The sequence below is a fragment of the Neopsephotus bourkii genome, unplaced genomic scaffold (genome assembly GCF_033783945.1).
Source record: "Neopsephotus bourkii isolate Nb327-2 ecotype Australia unplaced genomic scaffold, CSIRO-AGI_Nbou_v1 NB_144, whole genome shotgun sequence".
In the NCBI taxonomy this organism is placed as follows: domain Eukaryota; kingdom Metazoa; phylum Chordata; class Aves; order Psittaciformes; family Psittacidae; genus Neopsephotus; species Neopsephotus bourkii.
Window position 1 is genome coordinate 570,363 of NW_026900661.1, and position 14,979 is coordinate 585,341.

Genomic DNA, 14,979 nt, shown 5'->3' on the forward strand with positions numbered 1-14,979 from the left:
TCTTAGCTGCCTGTCTTGATGTTCTTTTTATATGAGGGACAGAAACAGATGCTTCTTGAGCACAGTGTTAGTGTTTAAAATATATGGAACAAAATGAATCACACCTTACAGCTGAGATGACAAGCGGAAAAGTTTCGTGACACAGTGTTACGGTTTAACCCCAGCCAGCAAATAAGTACCACACAGAAGCTTGCTCACCACCCTCAGCTCCCCAGTGGGATGGAGATGAGAATCAGAAAAAGGTAAAACCCATGGGTTGAGATACAAACAGTTTAATATTTGAAATAAAGCAAAATATACTACTAATAGTAATAACAATTGTAATGATAAGGCAGACAACAAAAAGAGAAAAGTGAATAAAACCCAGTAAACAACAGTGATGCACAGTACAATTGCTCACCACCAATACTGACTGACACCCAGCCCATGCCTGAGCAATGATCAACCCATTCCAGCCAGCTCCCACCACTTTATATACTGGGCATGACGTGATGTGATATGGAATACCCCTTTGGCAAGTTTGGGTCAGGTGTCCTGTCTCTGCTCCCTCCTGGCTTCTTGTTCTTCTCCTTGCTGGCAGAACATGAGACTGAAAAGTCCTTGATCAGGGTAAGCATTACTGAGCAACAACTAAAACACTGGTGTGTTATCAGCATTGTTCTCAGACTAAAGCTGAAGGCACAGCACTGCACCAGATACTAGGAAGAGGATTAACTCTATCCCAGCCAAAACCAGGACACATAGACACATTAAGCTGAGTAAGATGAGACTCTTCCCATCTGGACGAGTAAGATGCATCAGCAGAGCTTACATCCTTACCTCGCAGCTTTGCCAATGGGTCAAAACAACCCTCTTCTTCTCCAGCAAAAAAACGGTCACAGTCTAAGAAGTAGGGCCAAGCCATGTCTATTGCATCAAAGGCATGGAGGCAATTCTTTTTCAGTTTTTCACAGACATGCCTGCAAGGCTTTATTACTTTGTCCTTTTCGCACTGTGGGGCCAGCACCGAGCAGCCCAGAAGCCTCAAGTCTGGATTGCATTCTCCCTGGAGCAAGTTTTGCAGCACACTGATGAGGATGTACTCAGAGCTGTACTCAATCACTTCTCGAGATTTCTGATCCAGAAAATTAGGATACGACATTTGAGTATAGGTAACATCAGAACAAGAACTTAAGGCAATGTCCACGCATTTGGCTATGAAAAGGAGATGAACATAAGAAAAATAATTCACTTCACTGATACTCTGCACAGTTCAAAGACAGCATAACAAATAACATTACAATGGACTTTTTTTTTTCACAAATAGACTGAAGGCAGTTTGCAGTACTCTCGAATATGATGTCTAAAACCATTCATAGAAAGATGATGGAAAGTATGCTTGATCTGGAGATTGATTGCGAACAGTTTGATGCAAGTAGATTTCATTCAGAATTCAAGTGGTATCTGACAAGGTATCTGACAGGTTATCTGACTGATAAAGATTGTTTCTAAAATAAGATTTATGTTGTTAATTCAATACCTGAACAGCAATGAAAGGACAAATACCTGGCCAGAAAACACTGGAGTACCTGGCCACATGAGAGTTCATTTAACAAATATCTTGGAAACCATCAAAATCAATAAAGCCTGTTTTCCAGAAAAAAAAGGCTATCTCATATGCATAGAATTATAGAATGGTTTGTGTTAGAAGGGACCTTAAAGATCATCTAGTTCTAACCCCCCTGCCATGGGCAAGGGACAACATCTTAAAAAGGATAAATGCTGGTAATACCTTCAACCCACTTCAAGTGAAAAGGGAGTAGTAGAGAGATGTCTCTTCGTAAAATGACTGGCTATTATGGTAATAGGCCTACATTTGAGGCTCCTCTTTCTAATGTCTCTTGCTGCTAACAAATGCCATTGTCACAGCAGCAAAATCCTGCCTTGTGTGAAAGAGATCATCTCTCTAGGAACAGGACCTACTAAAGCACCAACATTAGAAAACTTGTCACAAATAATTAAGAAATACTTAAGGTTTTGAGATTCTCCAAGGACAGCAGGCGGAGTCACATCATACCTTTCTGTACAGTTTGGCATTGACCTGCAAATAAAGAGGAAAAAAATCCCAAAACATTATGGGCATGTGTCCAATATGTTTCCTTATGTTAGGAATTGTCCAATCTGGTAGCCCCAAAAGGGTTGCTGCAGCAATATGCCCTGAGGTCCAGGCATACCAGGGGCAAACATATATTGCCAACAGGGACATATTACATAGATACACAAAGAGAAAACACAGTACAGGCAAGTACACCAGCTAGTTAGGATGAAAGACCATTGATAGAAATGAAATACAGGTGGATCCCTCCAGTATTTCATCCTGGACACACTGAGACCCCAGTTGCTGTCCCCTGAGGCCATTGATCTCCCAATTGCCTCATGCACTGACACGTATGCTGGTCTCTCTGACAGCTGGCCCAGATACAGGTGTTTCACTGGTAGGCAAGCCCCAGGACTTGACAATATATCTAAAGCATAGCTGTATAAAAAATCAGGCCTATATTTGAAAAACACACTGAGCTGCCCAGCCCTGACAACTTGATAATATTTCTAGGTGTGCTTAAAAACTGTAAATTGACTGCCTAGGAAATGTCAGTAATGAAAATGTAGGTCTTTAGTAACCTGGTTTAATCTAACAGTCCATATGAGTCCTTCCATACATGCTAAGATGCCTTATGGATCTTCCCCCATAACACTGACCATACTTTTCTTGTAAAGAAATTAAGCGTTTGGTGGATATGAGGGGATGTATTTCTTCCCCATCCTAGTTCATCCTATCTCTAGCAACTGCATTTTTTATCCTTTTAATAACATCCTAAAACTAATTATTTTCCTGCCCAACTGCTCTCATGAGAAAGCTTTTCCAAAAGCTCGCTCCTCTAATGGCTAGAAATTGGCTTTTAATTTCCTGCCTAAAAGTATTTGTGGCCAGTTTATAACCATCTGTTGTTGTGCCAGCATTGTCCTTTAGCTTAAATAGTTTTCTGCACTCCCTGGTGCATGCCTTCATTATGAGATTGCGGAGAGCAACCAGATCCCCTTCCTTAGCTTTCTATTTGCTAAGTCAAATAAATGAAGCTCTCTGATTTTGACGGAACATGGTTTGATGGCCAAGGAGAGGTCTCTTTTGCTCATCTGGACAATAATTCTATATTGCCCTTCTCTTATACTAGCAACTAAAGAAAAATATTACTACCAAGGTATCAGAGCTCATTTTCACCATTGCCTCACAGGAGCTAAGCCATTATGCACAAGCTTTTTAAACACCAACAGGTCTGCTTTCCTTGTGATGTACTAGGGATCTAGCTGTGTTGCTCTTTCTTGCAGCTCTCACTGGGGGACAGGCGCACAGCTTCTTGCTCAGTGAATTGAGCATTTGCCCTCATAAGACCAAATTCATTATATATTTTTTTCTACCAAGTTTAAACTTCTATTCCTGGCATGTTTGTTTAAACATAATCATCTGCATATGTGTTGCTAACGAGCTGATGCTTCTTTAGCCAAAATAAAATCATTATAATGAGAACAAAATTAACCCTGGAATTTTATCTTGGAGGGAGACATCTAATTGGAAATTAGTCTGGTTCTATATTATGAATTGTCACTGATCCACATTACCTCATGAAACAAATGAGGGGTCAGAACTAGCAGAAACAGCCCATCTCCAACACCAGCAAGTTCTGGTAAGCAGCAAGCTGGAAAAAATTATATCCATACAAAGTTCTTTCCTGACTTGGTACATTATGTTAACAGCAATAAACAATACCTGGTTCATCAACAGTGCCTTCTGTTATAGATTTCAGTGTTTGCCTTAGTTAGGTACAATCCCCTCGGTGAGTTAGTTATTAAGGTTAAGGCATTTCTAAAAAAGCTTCATCTCAGCTGGATACTGCAAGTAGTTTTACATATGGGGACAATCAAGGAATAGCCTTTTGTACAGTGCTAGCTGAAAAAGAGGAAGGAGTGATCTCTTGTTAGTAAGAGCTCCAGCAATTATCCTGCTGATAGAATTGGATATCACTACCTTTCTGAATCTGGGTAGTCTTATATCGTAATGCTATCATACCCACAACAGCTTGTGAGGCCTTGGATGCAAGTGTGGAGCTAGCCAAACGTTCCATCAGATGGGAAAACTTGGTGTGGAAGGGATTGCCTTGAGTTCAGCCATGTCCCAGTGAGATGAGTGACACCGTCTCTGGTTATCAGCAGGGTTGTCAGCAATGAATCTCCTTCCTTACCTTGAAGGGTGGCTTAAGAAACACTTGCTATTTTTTTTCTCCTCAGCAGAAAATGTATTGTAGCTATTATTTTAGACTAAAGGCTCATGTGTGCCAAGTGTAGTTTTTCATGGGATTATCTGGGGAGTATGAATGGTCTTTCCACAGCTGCTCAGGTTTCCTCAAAGGTAAGAGGCATTTCCCTTCTGCTGGATCCATGACCAAGCTACAAATGTCCTTTTTGTTTGTCCCTCCAGCATGCACTGATCAAATCACAAAAGCGAAGCACACACCATCTCCCAGATCGCTACTGCTGTGCAGGAGTGCTATAGCCATCAGTCAGTCTGACACGTGGCACAAACCTGCTTTCAATGGTGTCTCAGTATTCTGCTAATTCATCTGGAGAAAAAAAGGTATTTTAGCAACAAGCTGGAACAAGCAGAGGAAACCAAAGGGAAAATGCAGCAGGCAGGGTCTGGGCATGGTGCTGCTGCTTCCCCCTGCTGTGGCTCTCTGAGAAGCAGCAACAACCTTACTGCGTTTAGCAGATGCCTATTTCTGCTCAGCTGGCCAGGAGAGGTGTCGGAAAGCAATGGATAGCCATTGGAAGAGATATATAAAATTTATCCAAGTCATACGCTGTAGCTGGGTTCACAAGAGGACTGGATCGTTTTGTGAGCAGATGTTTGCACAGGAGAGGTAAAGGCAGCTCTGGTTTCAGACTGTCTGCTACCTGGCTTCTACACTTTATTATTTTGATCAAATTTGGGAGAGAGGCAATCTATAAAGCAACATGGCTATTATTAACAAAGATGCTGACTGAAGAGGATAGATTAAATTTTTTTTGGACGAGGAACCCAAATCCGTATAAACCTTTCCCATGGCAACTAAAGTTGTTCATTTCAGTGTATGATAATCAGGGGTGGTTCTACTGCACAAGATTTTCATTACTTTTGGCCCAGGATGTCCCTCACAAACTCAGAACTACGAAGACTCATTCATTAATTAGCATCAAATTTGACTCCTTCTTTCTGGGTCCTAAGCCTAGATCTAAGTTTAGGCTTAAATTTAAGCCTCACAGGGTTTTTTTTATTGTACTGTGCTGTTTTCCCCCTCTATTTCTCTGCTAGAGACTTCTATACAGCTTCTTCTGCTTTCAGAGGTCAGTTCTGCCCTAACTGTAACACTTCTCCCCACCACAGTACAAGCTGCCATATGACCTATTTGTCAGCCACAGCTCTGTCTGTGAACACCCATGATTGAAAATGCTTATCAGCAGATAATATGCATAAAAGCAAGAGAGAAAAGTTCTGTGTTTTCCAGACCTTGCTTTATAGCAAGTCTTAAATGTTGTGTGCTGATGTGGTGCTTGGACTTCTTCGATGTGTCCTATTGCCAATGCTTGCATATGTTTTGGAGGGTGCGGCTCTGCGAGGGCCAAAGATAACTGTCCAGTATGTGCACTTATATAAATAAGTGTGGATGCACGTAGCTGGGCCAGAGCCTGGAGAGCAGGCAGCAGGAAACCCTCTGAGGCCAGCTTCAAAGCCACAGCTGTGTGCTCTGTTCCTGAAACTCTGCAGCCATGGGTTTGTGTCTCTGCACATAGACAGAACCAGCAAATCCCTGTCCCTACCCATTATAGCTCATTTTGTAAGAGGTCCGGCAATGCCAGAAGAGTTCAACCACTCACTGTCTCCTTTAAATGGTATACAGAGAGCTTCTCAGGTCTTCAGATTAGCTTGGAAGGCTTCAGTTGCTGCTGCTTCTGTGTTTGAGAGAGCTTACATCTCCTTTTTTGAGCAGAGACTTCCCTGGGCTTAGAGAGAGACACTGCTGCCTCTTCTCACAGTCCCATCCACAGACAGGTTGGTACAAAGAGACCTTTTTCTTTCTGACCCAGAACAGCCTTTTCCATTTTTTGTGTTTATTTCTGTACTCTATCTATTCCACCAGGGCTACAGAAGTGCTTTCAGTATTACAGCTTCTATTTAACATTATGGATAAAACACCTTATTGAAGGGGAGAAAAGCCATTTCAAGCTTTCTGAGCCCTCCCTTTAATATATGCTCCTGGTTTTAATTTGCAAAGGCAAGCTTGAAAATCTACAATGCAGCACATACATATTTTACTGCCAAGCTTACATTTTTTCCCGTTGATGATTCAGCACTGAAAGAAGCAAGCTGCTGCGATTAACCCTAACACAGACAATAGAGCTGAACAGCTAATTCTAGTGCCACGACTTGGCCACTTGCCTTTTCAAGAGCAAAGCCAACAAGAGACTTATGTGCTTGAGGATATGGAACAAGCCCAAGGGCCAGCCTTAAACTCAAGTATATAAATCATTCAGTGGTGCTACACAATTGCATTGTTATGACTGACAGATCTAACAAGATTAGACAATATATCTTGTACAGACCAGCACACCCCCTACCAGATTTCTGGGCTTTTGTACAATACTGTTTTAAACTGGAATACATTTGTATTAATTTTAGAGTATTCATTTTAGAGTATTCATAGCCAAACCCTCTACTTTTCTAAACTAAGCATTTTGGTTTCTGATCATATTAGTGTTACTCTCCTCGTGGGTTCTACATGCTTCATTGAGTCAGCCTTTGAACTACAAGCTGCCTGTAACACTAAAAGGACAAAACTCAGTATCAGCAATAATATGCAATCACTGATGGGCTGTACCATTTTGCACAACATCACACATGGCAAACCACAGCCTGCCTTCGGAGCCAGCTCTTAGCTACAGCATGAGGACAAGGGCAGATTCATTACAAAATACTGTAATGGATCAGAATTGCCGGGAGAAGGATGCAGAAGTGAAAAAGTAATGGAACTGGTGGCAGGGGAATGAGCCAGCCAAGTAGCTTGGCTAGGGGGAAAATGGTTAAGCAGAAAAAGCAGGAGAGAAGATAGCTACATATCTACATACATGCAGGGGCAGAAGTGGAGAAGATCCCAAGCCGCAGAGAGGAATTCCAGGAAAACTGGAGAAGAGGAATGATTGCAAAAAGCAGACCATGTGGTTTCTTCTGTTTCTGGATACATCAAAGCTTTTGTGAGCAGAGGACTGAATTCCTGTTACTAATCACCCACTCCAGCAATTGCTGAAACAGTCCCAGGGGAGTGATGTGGTTGCAAAGGGGCAGAAGCAGTATGCAGGGCCCCGATGTGCAGGAAGTGAGACAAGCCCTGCTTTAGCCCTGCTCTCTCACATGAAGAAGCCTGAAAGCACCTGAAAAAGATTAATGCCTAATCTGCCTTCACTTTGCAGTGCAGGATCACAGCAGGAAGACACAAACCAGTGTTTGCTATTAATCATCCTTCTTTCTGACCTTCCTTCTGCCTGGCATTTAGTCAAACACCCATTTTTACCGAATTACTGAAGGCGTTCCCAGAGCAATGACACTGCAGTTGGCTCTCCTGGACCACTCCTTTCACGAGGCTGGTCTGGAGCCTGCAAGAAGATGTTGCAGCTTTCCCATGGGTGATGGGAGTTCATGCAACCGCAAGTCAAAATCCCTGCAGATGCACACCAAGCCATTGCCACTCAGCAATGGCTTAAAGCCGGCCTCAGTGGTGGCAAGTAATTCTCTCTTGTTTCTAATTGTCCAGATGCAATCCCAACAGGGCTGCGACTGTAGGAGCCTAAAAGAACTGATGCAGAGTGGTTTTGCCTGTCCGTCTGTCATAAAATCACAGAATAGTTTGGGTTGGAAAGGACCTTAAGATCATCAAGTTCCAACCCCCCTGCCATGAGCAGAGACACCTCACACTAAACCATGCCACTCAAGGCTCTATCCAACCTGTCCTTGAACACTGCCAGGGATGGAGCATTCACAGCTTTCCTGGGCAACCCATTCCAGTGCCTCACCACCCTCACAGTCAAGAGCTTCTTTCTTATATCCAATCTAAACTTCCCTGTTCAAGTTTTAACCCATTACCCCTTATCCTATCACTACAGTCCCTAGCAAAGTGTCCCTCTCCAGCATCCTTGTAGGCCCCCTTCAGATACTGGAAGGCTGCTATGAGGTCTCCACGCAGTCTGTCCCCACTGCATGTCTTGGTACCTCTAATGACAAGATCCCTGCTGTCACCACATAGAATACATCTGTGTCTCTGACCAGTAAGTGCTGCTCAGGGAGTCCTGTGAGCTGAAAATCTTGAACAGAAATATGATTCCCCAAGCAAAAACCACTAAATGCCTTTTTTTGGCCTCAGCTGAGATATTTTCCAAGTTGTGAGGGAAAAATCACAGATTGGGCAAACAAAACACTATAAAGACTATGACAACAAAATGGCCCAGCAATTTCCAAGTTGTCTGAAGACTTGCTGGGCTGCACATGCAGCTGCTGCTGAACGTGCATTTGCTGTGTGCCAAGATGACCTGGAGACATATTGAGACCATCTCCCAGCTTCTGGTCAGTGAAGGAAAGAGAAAGCTGCTCAGACCTGGGCGATGATGGTGTTAAACCAACAGCTGGGGAGAGAAGGTGGAATAGGTCAGGAAACCTCTACAACTGCCAGCTAAGGGATCAATTTTTTAGCAGGGTGGCTGGAGAAGGGGGAAAACACTTATTAGGCCTGGAGCTGTGATGCCTCCATAGCTTTACTTTGTGACTATATACTCTGTATAGACCAGTTCCCACTGCCTAAGGACACTGTACCCTCTACTACGTGCTGTGCTTTAGTCAGCAGTTTACCACAGCGTCAAAAGCTTACCTTTGAGTAATGTTGAATGCCATAGGACAGGGGATCATATCTGAAAAATTGTGGCTTTTATCTTTCATGCTACAACCCTTACAAAATGTTTGCCAAAACATCATCCCATCCTTTATAAACACAGCCTGTGCAGCCCCCTAGCATAACTGTCTTTTCATTAGTGCTTGATGATCTTAAGGTCCTTTCCAACCCTAACTATTCTATGATTCTATGAGAACTACTGTAGTTAACACTGCATCTGGTTCTTCTGCAGCTAGTTGAATTTTAGCCAAATGTGGTATTTTTATGTTATGAAAGACTGAAAGTTAATTCAACAGCCTTGACTTAAATGCGTGCCTTAGTCTTGTGCTGTCTCCTGGATAAGGGTGTCCTATTATAACCCTATAAAACTAGGGTGCCAAGTAAATCAATGGAGTCACAACAGGATAAACAAAGGGATTGAAATTCCAGTTTTATTTCTGAAATAGGTTGAGCAACCCCAAGTCCTTGAACTCCATTGACCTATGACAGCTGCATCCAACTGAGGGGCGTGACTTTGTCCAAACAAGATTCAGTACTCATGAAAGCCCTGGGTCATAAAAGCCCAGCAAACAGATTAGGATGTGGCCCACCAGTCTCAAACACCATGTTCACAACATGATAGGCAACTTCTTCATGCTACCTCTATGCTTATACCTCCTCAGACAATGGCACCTGTGACATTTATCCAACATCTGGTCCAGTCTTGAGGAGTGGATGGCTCTCATATGGCCTAGGCAACCCAAAAGGGACCACAGTAGCCATCAGCCAGCCAGCACCCCCAACCACCTCTTGACTGTGTGAAGGGAAAGGCAATGTCTACAAATGTTAAAAGGGGAACAACCATTAGTGTTACCAGGTTTTGTTAAAGTCTAGCTGCCCCTTAGGGGTTTTGCTCAAGTTTTGACTTCTATGTATTTACATCTTAAAAATGTCTGAATAAGTACTCTGAAGAAAACTTTGCCTTCAGATTAAAATCATGCATAAACTGCTTCAGCAGTAAAAGGATATACCTGTGTATTGTATTTTCAATATAAACTTCCCCACATAAGCGACTGTTTCTGATCCCATTTCCCATGTTAAATGTAGCAGAAGATCATTGCTAAAATAATAACTGTGTAGAAATACTAGAGTCAGTGGCTGGAATCCAGAGCAGCTCACATGATTGGGTGATGACAGCTGAGTTTACAAGAGCTGGAATTTCTCATCTTGTGATGATGTAGATGCTAGTTCTGCATATTTTGCTTTGTTTTGAAGAGACTGGGGAAAACCCATCTTGGGTGCAGCAGGAGATATTCCTACAGCTTGGGCTTTCCCACACGTGGGCACAGCACTGTGGCCATACTCAGTGTCTATGCCTGCCCATGCTGGCCATAGCAGGATGAAGGACCCAGCTGGCAGTGATGGTCCTGGGGCAGAGGAGCACACCGCTGCCCGGGCATCCAGTGCAGTCACACACGTGAGAGCAGCAGTAGCTCTGTGTGTGCACGCAGCCATGGCTTTCACCAAGAAATAATCATTAGAAATGTCCGCAGCACGTGAATTAACATGATCAGGTCCCATGAAGTTGGGGCCAGTGTGAAGCTTGTAGAAGGAAATGATTCATTTAGCAAAAACCATGGCATGCTATGGAGATAGGAATGGCAGAGAAGAGGGGGGAAATGTATAGCATCTACAAGCAAAAGGCTTCACAGTTATATGTGAAGCCATTTTTCTGACAGTATGACTTTCCAGAAGTCTTACCCAGTGTCACAGCTTAGAGAGGAGCCAGTGCCACAAAATCTGGGCATTTTCTCTGGCATTATTTCTGTGTTACTAGGCAATCCGGAAGAAATACAGCACCTGTCCCCTGCTTCCACCCTGGATTTTTCCTCCCTGTCTCTCTCCCTTATCATAGAATTAACTAGGTTGAAAAAGACCTTTAAGATCATCAAGTCCAGCTGTTACCCTAGAACTGCCAAGACCACCAATAAACCATGTCACTAAGGGCCTCATCTACATTCTTGAGCACTTCCAGGGATGGTGATTCCACTACTGCCCTGGGCATCCTGTTCCAGTGCCTGACCACCCTCTCAGACAAGTTTTTCCTCATAGCCAATCTAAGCCTTCTCCTAGCACAGCTTGAGGCAGTTTCCTCTTGTCCTATCACTTGTTACATCACCTTTTACTTGGGCAAAGTAACACCACCTCACTGCCTCCCATCTCCTAGCGGTTAAACTCGGAGAACCTCAGGGATGGCCAAGGTCAGTAGCAGAGCGAGCCAGGAAGATGGGGAATAGCAAGGTGCTTGGGTGAGGAGTAGACCCACAGGTGACAAGCGTGCTAGCCTGTGCTACCTCCCACCTCCACAGCCTCAGCTCCGACGGCTCCGCTCCTCACCAGCAGCATCCGACCGGCCACGTACCCGAAACACCCTTTAACTGCTCGCACAGGGGGGACAAGAGGCTGAGGCACCCTTGCTGCTCAGAGCCGGCCCAGGTCCGGTGGCCCACGCCGCCTGCTCGAGCCGAGGAGCCCACACGGTGGCACTACAGACGGTGGCCGCGCCGCGGCAGGGCCCGTCGGGAGCAGCTTGTGCGGTGTCGCCTCCCCGCTCACCCTGCGAGCTCGCACACCAGCCTGAGCACGGCCCACCCCTGCACCAGTGGTCGCCAGGAAAGCGCTCTCTGCTCATGAGTGTTCAGGAGAGGTTTCATTGCTGTTATATTACAGCCTCAGGCTGACCCCCGATAGCATCTCAGTGCTAGAGCTTGCCCCGGCTGCAAGGCAGTCACCTGCTTTCAGCATTCCGAGGCGTGTGACTTCAGCCTGCCTCTACTTTGTTTTTTGTTGTCAGTGCTGCATTTAACTCATTGCCGCTGGAATACATTAGTCTGCAGCAGAGACCTGCACGGCTCAAAACAAGAACCTGTGCTATGACCTCCCTCCACCAAAGGCTGCCCATCTTTCAGGAAAAAAGTGCTAAGCTTTACTTTTCTCTCCCTAATTAGAGGCTGAGAGGCCAGTAAAACTCATCAGGGTCTGGAAGTGCTGCCTCACAATGGGGCAATATAGCATCTTACCACTGGGGGAGGCAGTGGCTTACTGGCTCCCCAGGGAGACAGGACACAGCTGGGGAGAAAGGATCTTCCCTCTCTCAGTGGCATGGTTTCCAACTACTGCTCTAAAAGCTCCCTGCAGCATGTGATGCCTGTGTCATATTGTGGACCTGGATGACAGTAGTAATTTCCTTATTTTTCTAAACAGAAGAGCACAAAGCATTCTGTAAGGATGTTGATATTGTGAACCATGTTTCATTTTAGTTTCTTATTGAAAAAAGTGAAATGAGTCACAGCAGAATGAATATCACTGAGAAGTCCAGGCAGCCTGCAGAAACCGGCTCCAGCCCTGCTGGGAGTCAGGCAATGGCACTGGTTCCTGCTGCCCTTCTCTCTGGCATGAGCAGCTCCAGGCTGGTCTGCAGAGCACCACACGTCTGCTCACTGAGATCTGCACAGGGGATCCCAAAATTGGAGAAAATCCCACTGCTAGAGCTGAAGACATAACCTACTGCCCTGGATGCTGAGAGGAGACCTCTGCAAGGTCTGTTGTGAACACGTGCAGCACCACAGTCCCCTTTCTTTTCATGTGTCCTGACCTGACCTTATCTCCCCTTTAGAAAAAGAAGACCCTTAAGAAATCTTGCAAGTCTCTCAATGTCCAAGTTGCTACTTAATCCCATGGTCCAACATCCCTCCAAGTGTAGAGTATGCCCCATCCTCATGCTACGCACCGGGTAGTGACTAACAGCTCACTTTCCCTCCCACTAGACATCCCCCTAGGGCCTATTCACTAGACATCCCTCTATTCAGCAGTCCAGTCCCACCACATGCAAGGCACTTCCATCGCCTGCCCTTCCTCAAGCTCTCCCCCAAAGACAGCACAGCCCCAAACACGAAACATTCTGCTACAGCAGTTACCACTCAATAATCCATACATTTGTGGTTGCTAGGTTTAATACCCCATGGTAAAACTTTGATCAGCTGGAACTGGAGCAGAATCATACCTCACAGAGAAAGGGCATGTTGCAAACCACAACCTGTAATTGGCTGTAAATAGTCTACAACACTTCTCTTTGTACAGCTTTATCCAAAAATAAAATCCCTTTAGGCTGCGGTAGACCTCACTTTGATGTTCATGGGGACAGCACTCTCAAATTATATGCAGTATAAGGCACATGGCCTGCACTGTGTAGCAATTCAATGCCAGTACAGTCTACAGCTTATATTTAAGCACTGAAATAAAGCTGAATTTCCTGGTGTAACGTTAAGGTCAGTTTCAGGTTAACTTATCCCTTCCTGTATTCCCATAAAATAAAGACTTTCTGAATCATTTTGAGTTTGAACTCTCTGAAAATAGTTTTCCTGGAATAGACCTTGTCCCTACACAGGAATTCACCTCTCCACTATCCCTGTATAAATGAAATTTGAATTAAGCCCATCCACTTGATAAAAAACACCATGTATTTTTAAAATATACTGTTAGTGTTTATTAGTCAACTGGTTACTGAACCAAAAATTTTTCAGTTCATTTGGCAGCATGAACCTTTCAATTCATTTGGCAGTTATCTAACCTTTATTCGAATGGGTAAATCTGCCTTTCCAGCCAATCAACTCATACAAATTCCATATTGCTTATAGCAAGCTAAAACACACCCTACTGCTGTCACAGCCTAATAAATCTTCTCATACTTTGGACTTGAAATAAGTGACCTAAAGCTAAATGTAAGGAGAAGATGCTTTTCTTCAGCAGAAAAGCGCACAGAAGGTCGAAAGTTCACCTTCCTGCAATCTGACAACCACATTCCTAGAAGGCAAGGCCAGAGATGGGAGAATCCTTTGCATTCCCCAAAACAGTGAGGGTGATCCTACCTACTATGAACTCCATAAATTGACAGAAAGACACTTCTACACACGGCCTTAATGGATAGTGATGGGAAAGCATTACATTCCCTTCCATCACAGACTTGCTTTTCTGTTGCAAGGCCATGTCACCTCTTACCTTCCCATCCGCACTTCCCAAGCAGAACCCTAGTTTTATCACAGTCACTCTGCAGAGTTCAAAAGAACTGATCCCCTTGTCTCCAGGGGAGAGTGACAACTCCCACCTCCCTCATCTTGGAGCTGGAGCCCTTTGCTCACCTCCAAGAGAAGGAACAAGAGAAGAAGGGGTACTTTTGGGGTGGTTAGCCTTACCTAAGGTCTCCTGACCGGTTTCACAGCGGGGCGCCGGCTTGGTGGCCCTAAGCAGCCCACCGAGGAGGAGCAGGAGCTTCAGCACCATGCTGGAGCTGCTTGCGCAGGCAGCACAGTGATGTGGCACTCGCTGCCTGATGGAGCGGCTCCTCGCTGGGAGCCTCAGCTCTGGCTATCCAAGCTGCAGAGGAAATCAGTGCACTGCAAGGGCATGCCCACGTCTCACAGTATAAGCAGTCCAGGCGTCAGATTTCAAACAGCATTTGAGCTTGGAAAGCAAAAAGCTTTGAGGCAGAGAGGGAGGAGGAATGAGCTCCCCCTCCCCTCTGCCTCCCGACCTTCCCTCTCTTCCAGGCTGGTTTACAGTTTCATAAACAGTTTGAGCTAAGGGAGGTCCCGCAAGGATGCGCCTGCTCCTCCCCGGCGGGTCTGATGCCTCTGGTCTTCATGCAGTTTTCCTACGGGACACAGGAGCTTCTTTAAATTGTGTCTTACTTGAGCAAGAGCAACTGTCAGGAAAGAGCAGGGGGGAAAGAGACAGGGAAAGCAAACAATCGAAAGCAGCTTTCCTCCCAAAGAATGGTATTTCATAATCCACTTAACTGCAAGTTTAAGGCACAACAACAAAGGGGCTTTAAGCTGCATCCTCTCCAGCACAGCCAGGATGGCAACCCACAAAATAGTCCCCAGGAACCCCCTTCCAAATGCTCCTCCTGTGCATTTTACTTAAGACCCAGTTTACA

At 44.8% G+C, this 14,979-nt stretch overlaps 1 protein-coding gene across 1 annotated transcript in view; it reads right to left on the minus strand.

Annotated features, from left to right (window-relative positions):
• CPZ (carboxypeptidase Z) overlaps positions 1-14,576 on the minus strand; it is a 33,864-nt gene extending 19,288 nt beyond the window's left edge. The window contains exons 1-3 of the mRNA XM_061369359.1: positions 14,237-14,576; positions 2,057-2,080; positions 820-1,194 (exon numbers count right to left, since the gene is read on the minus strand). Of these exons, the coding sequence (XP_061225343.1) occupies positions 820-1,194; positions 2,057-2,080; positions 14,237-14,324 (487 nt within the window). The 5' untranslated portion in view covers positions 14,325-14,576. The remainder of the gene's footprint in view (positions 1-819; positions 1,195-2,056; positions 2,081-14,236) is intronic.
• Between the last annotated feature and the right edge of the window lie 403 nt (positions 14,577-14,979).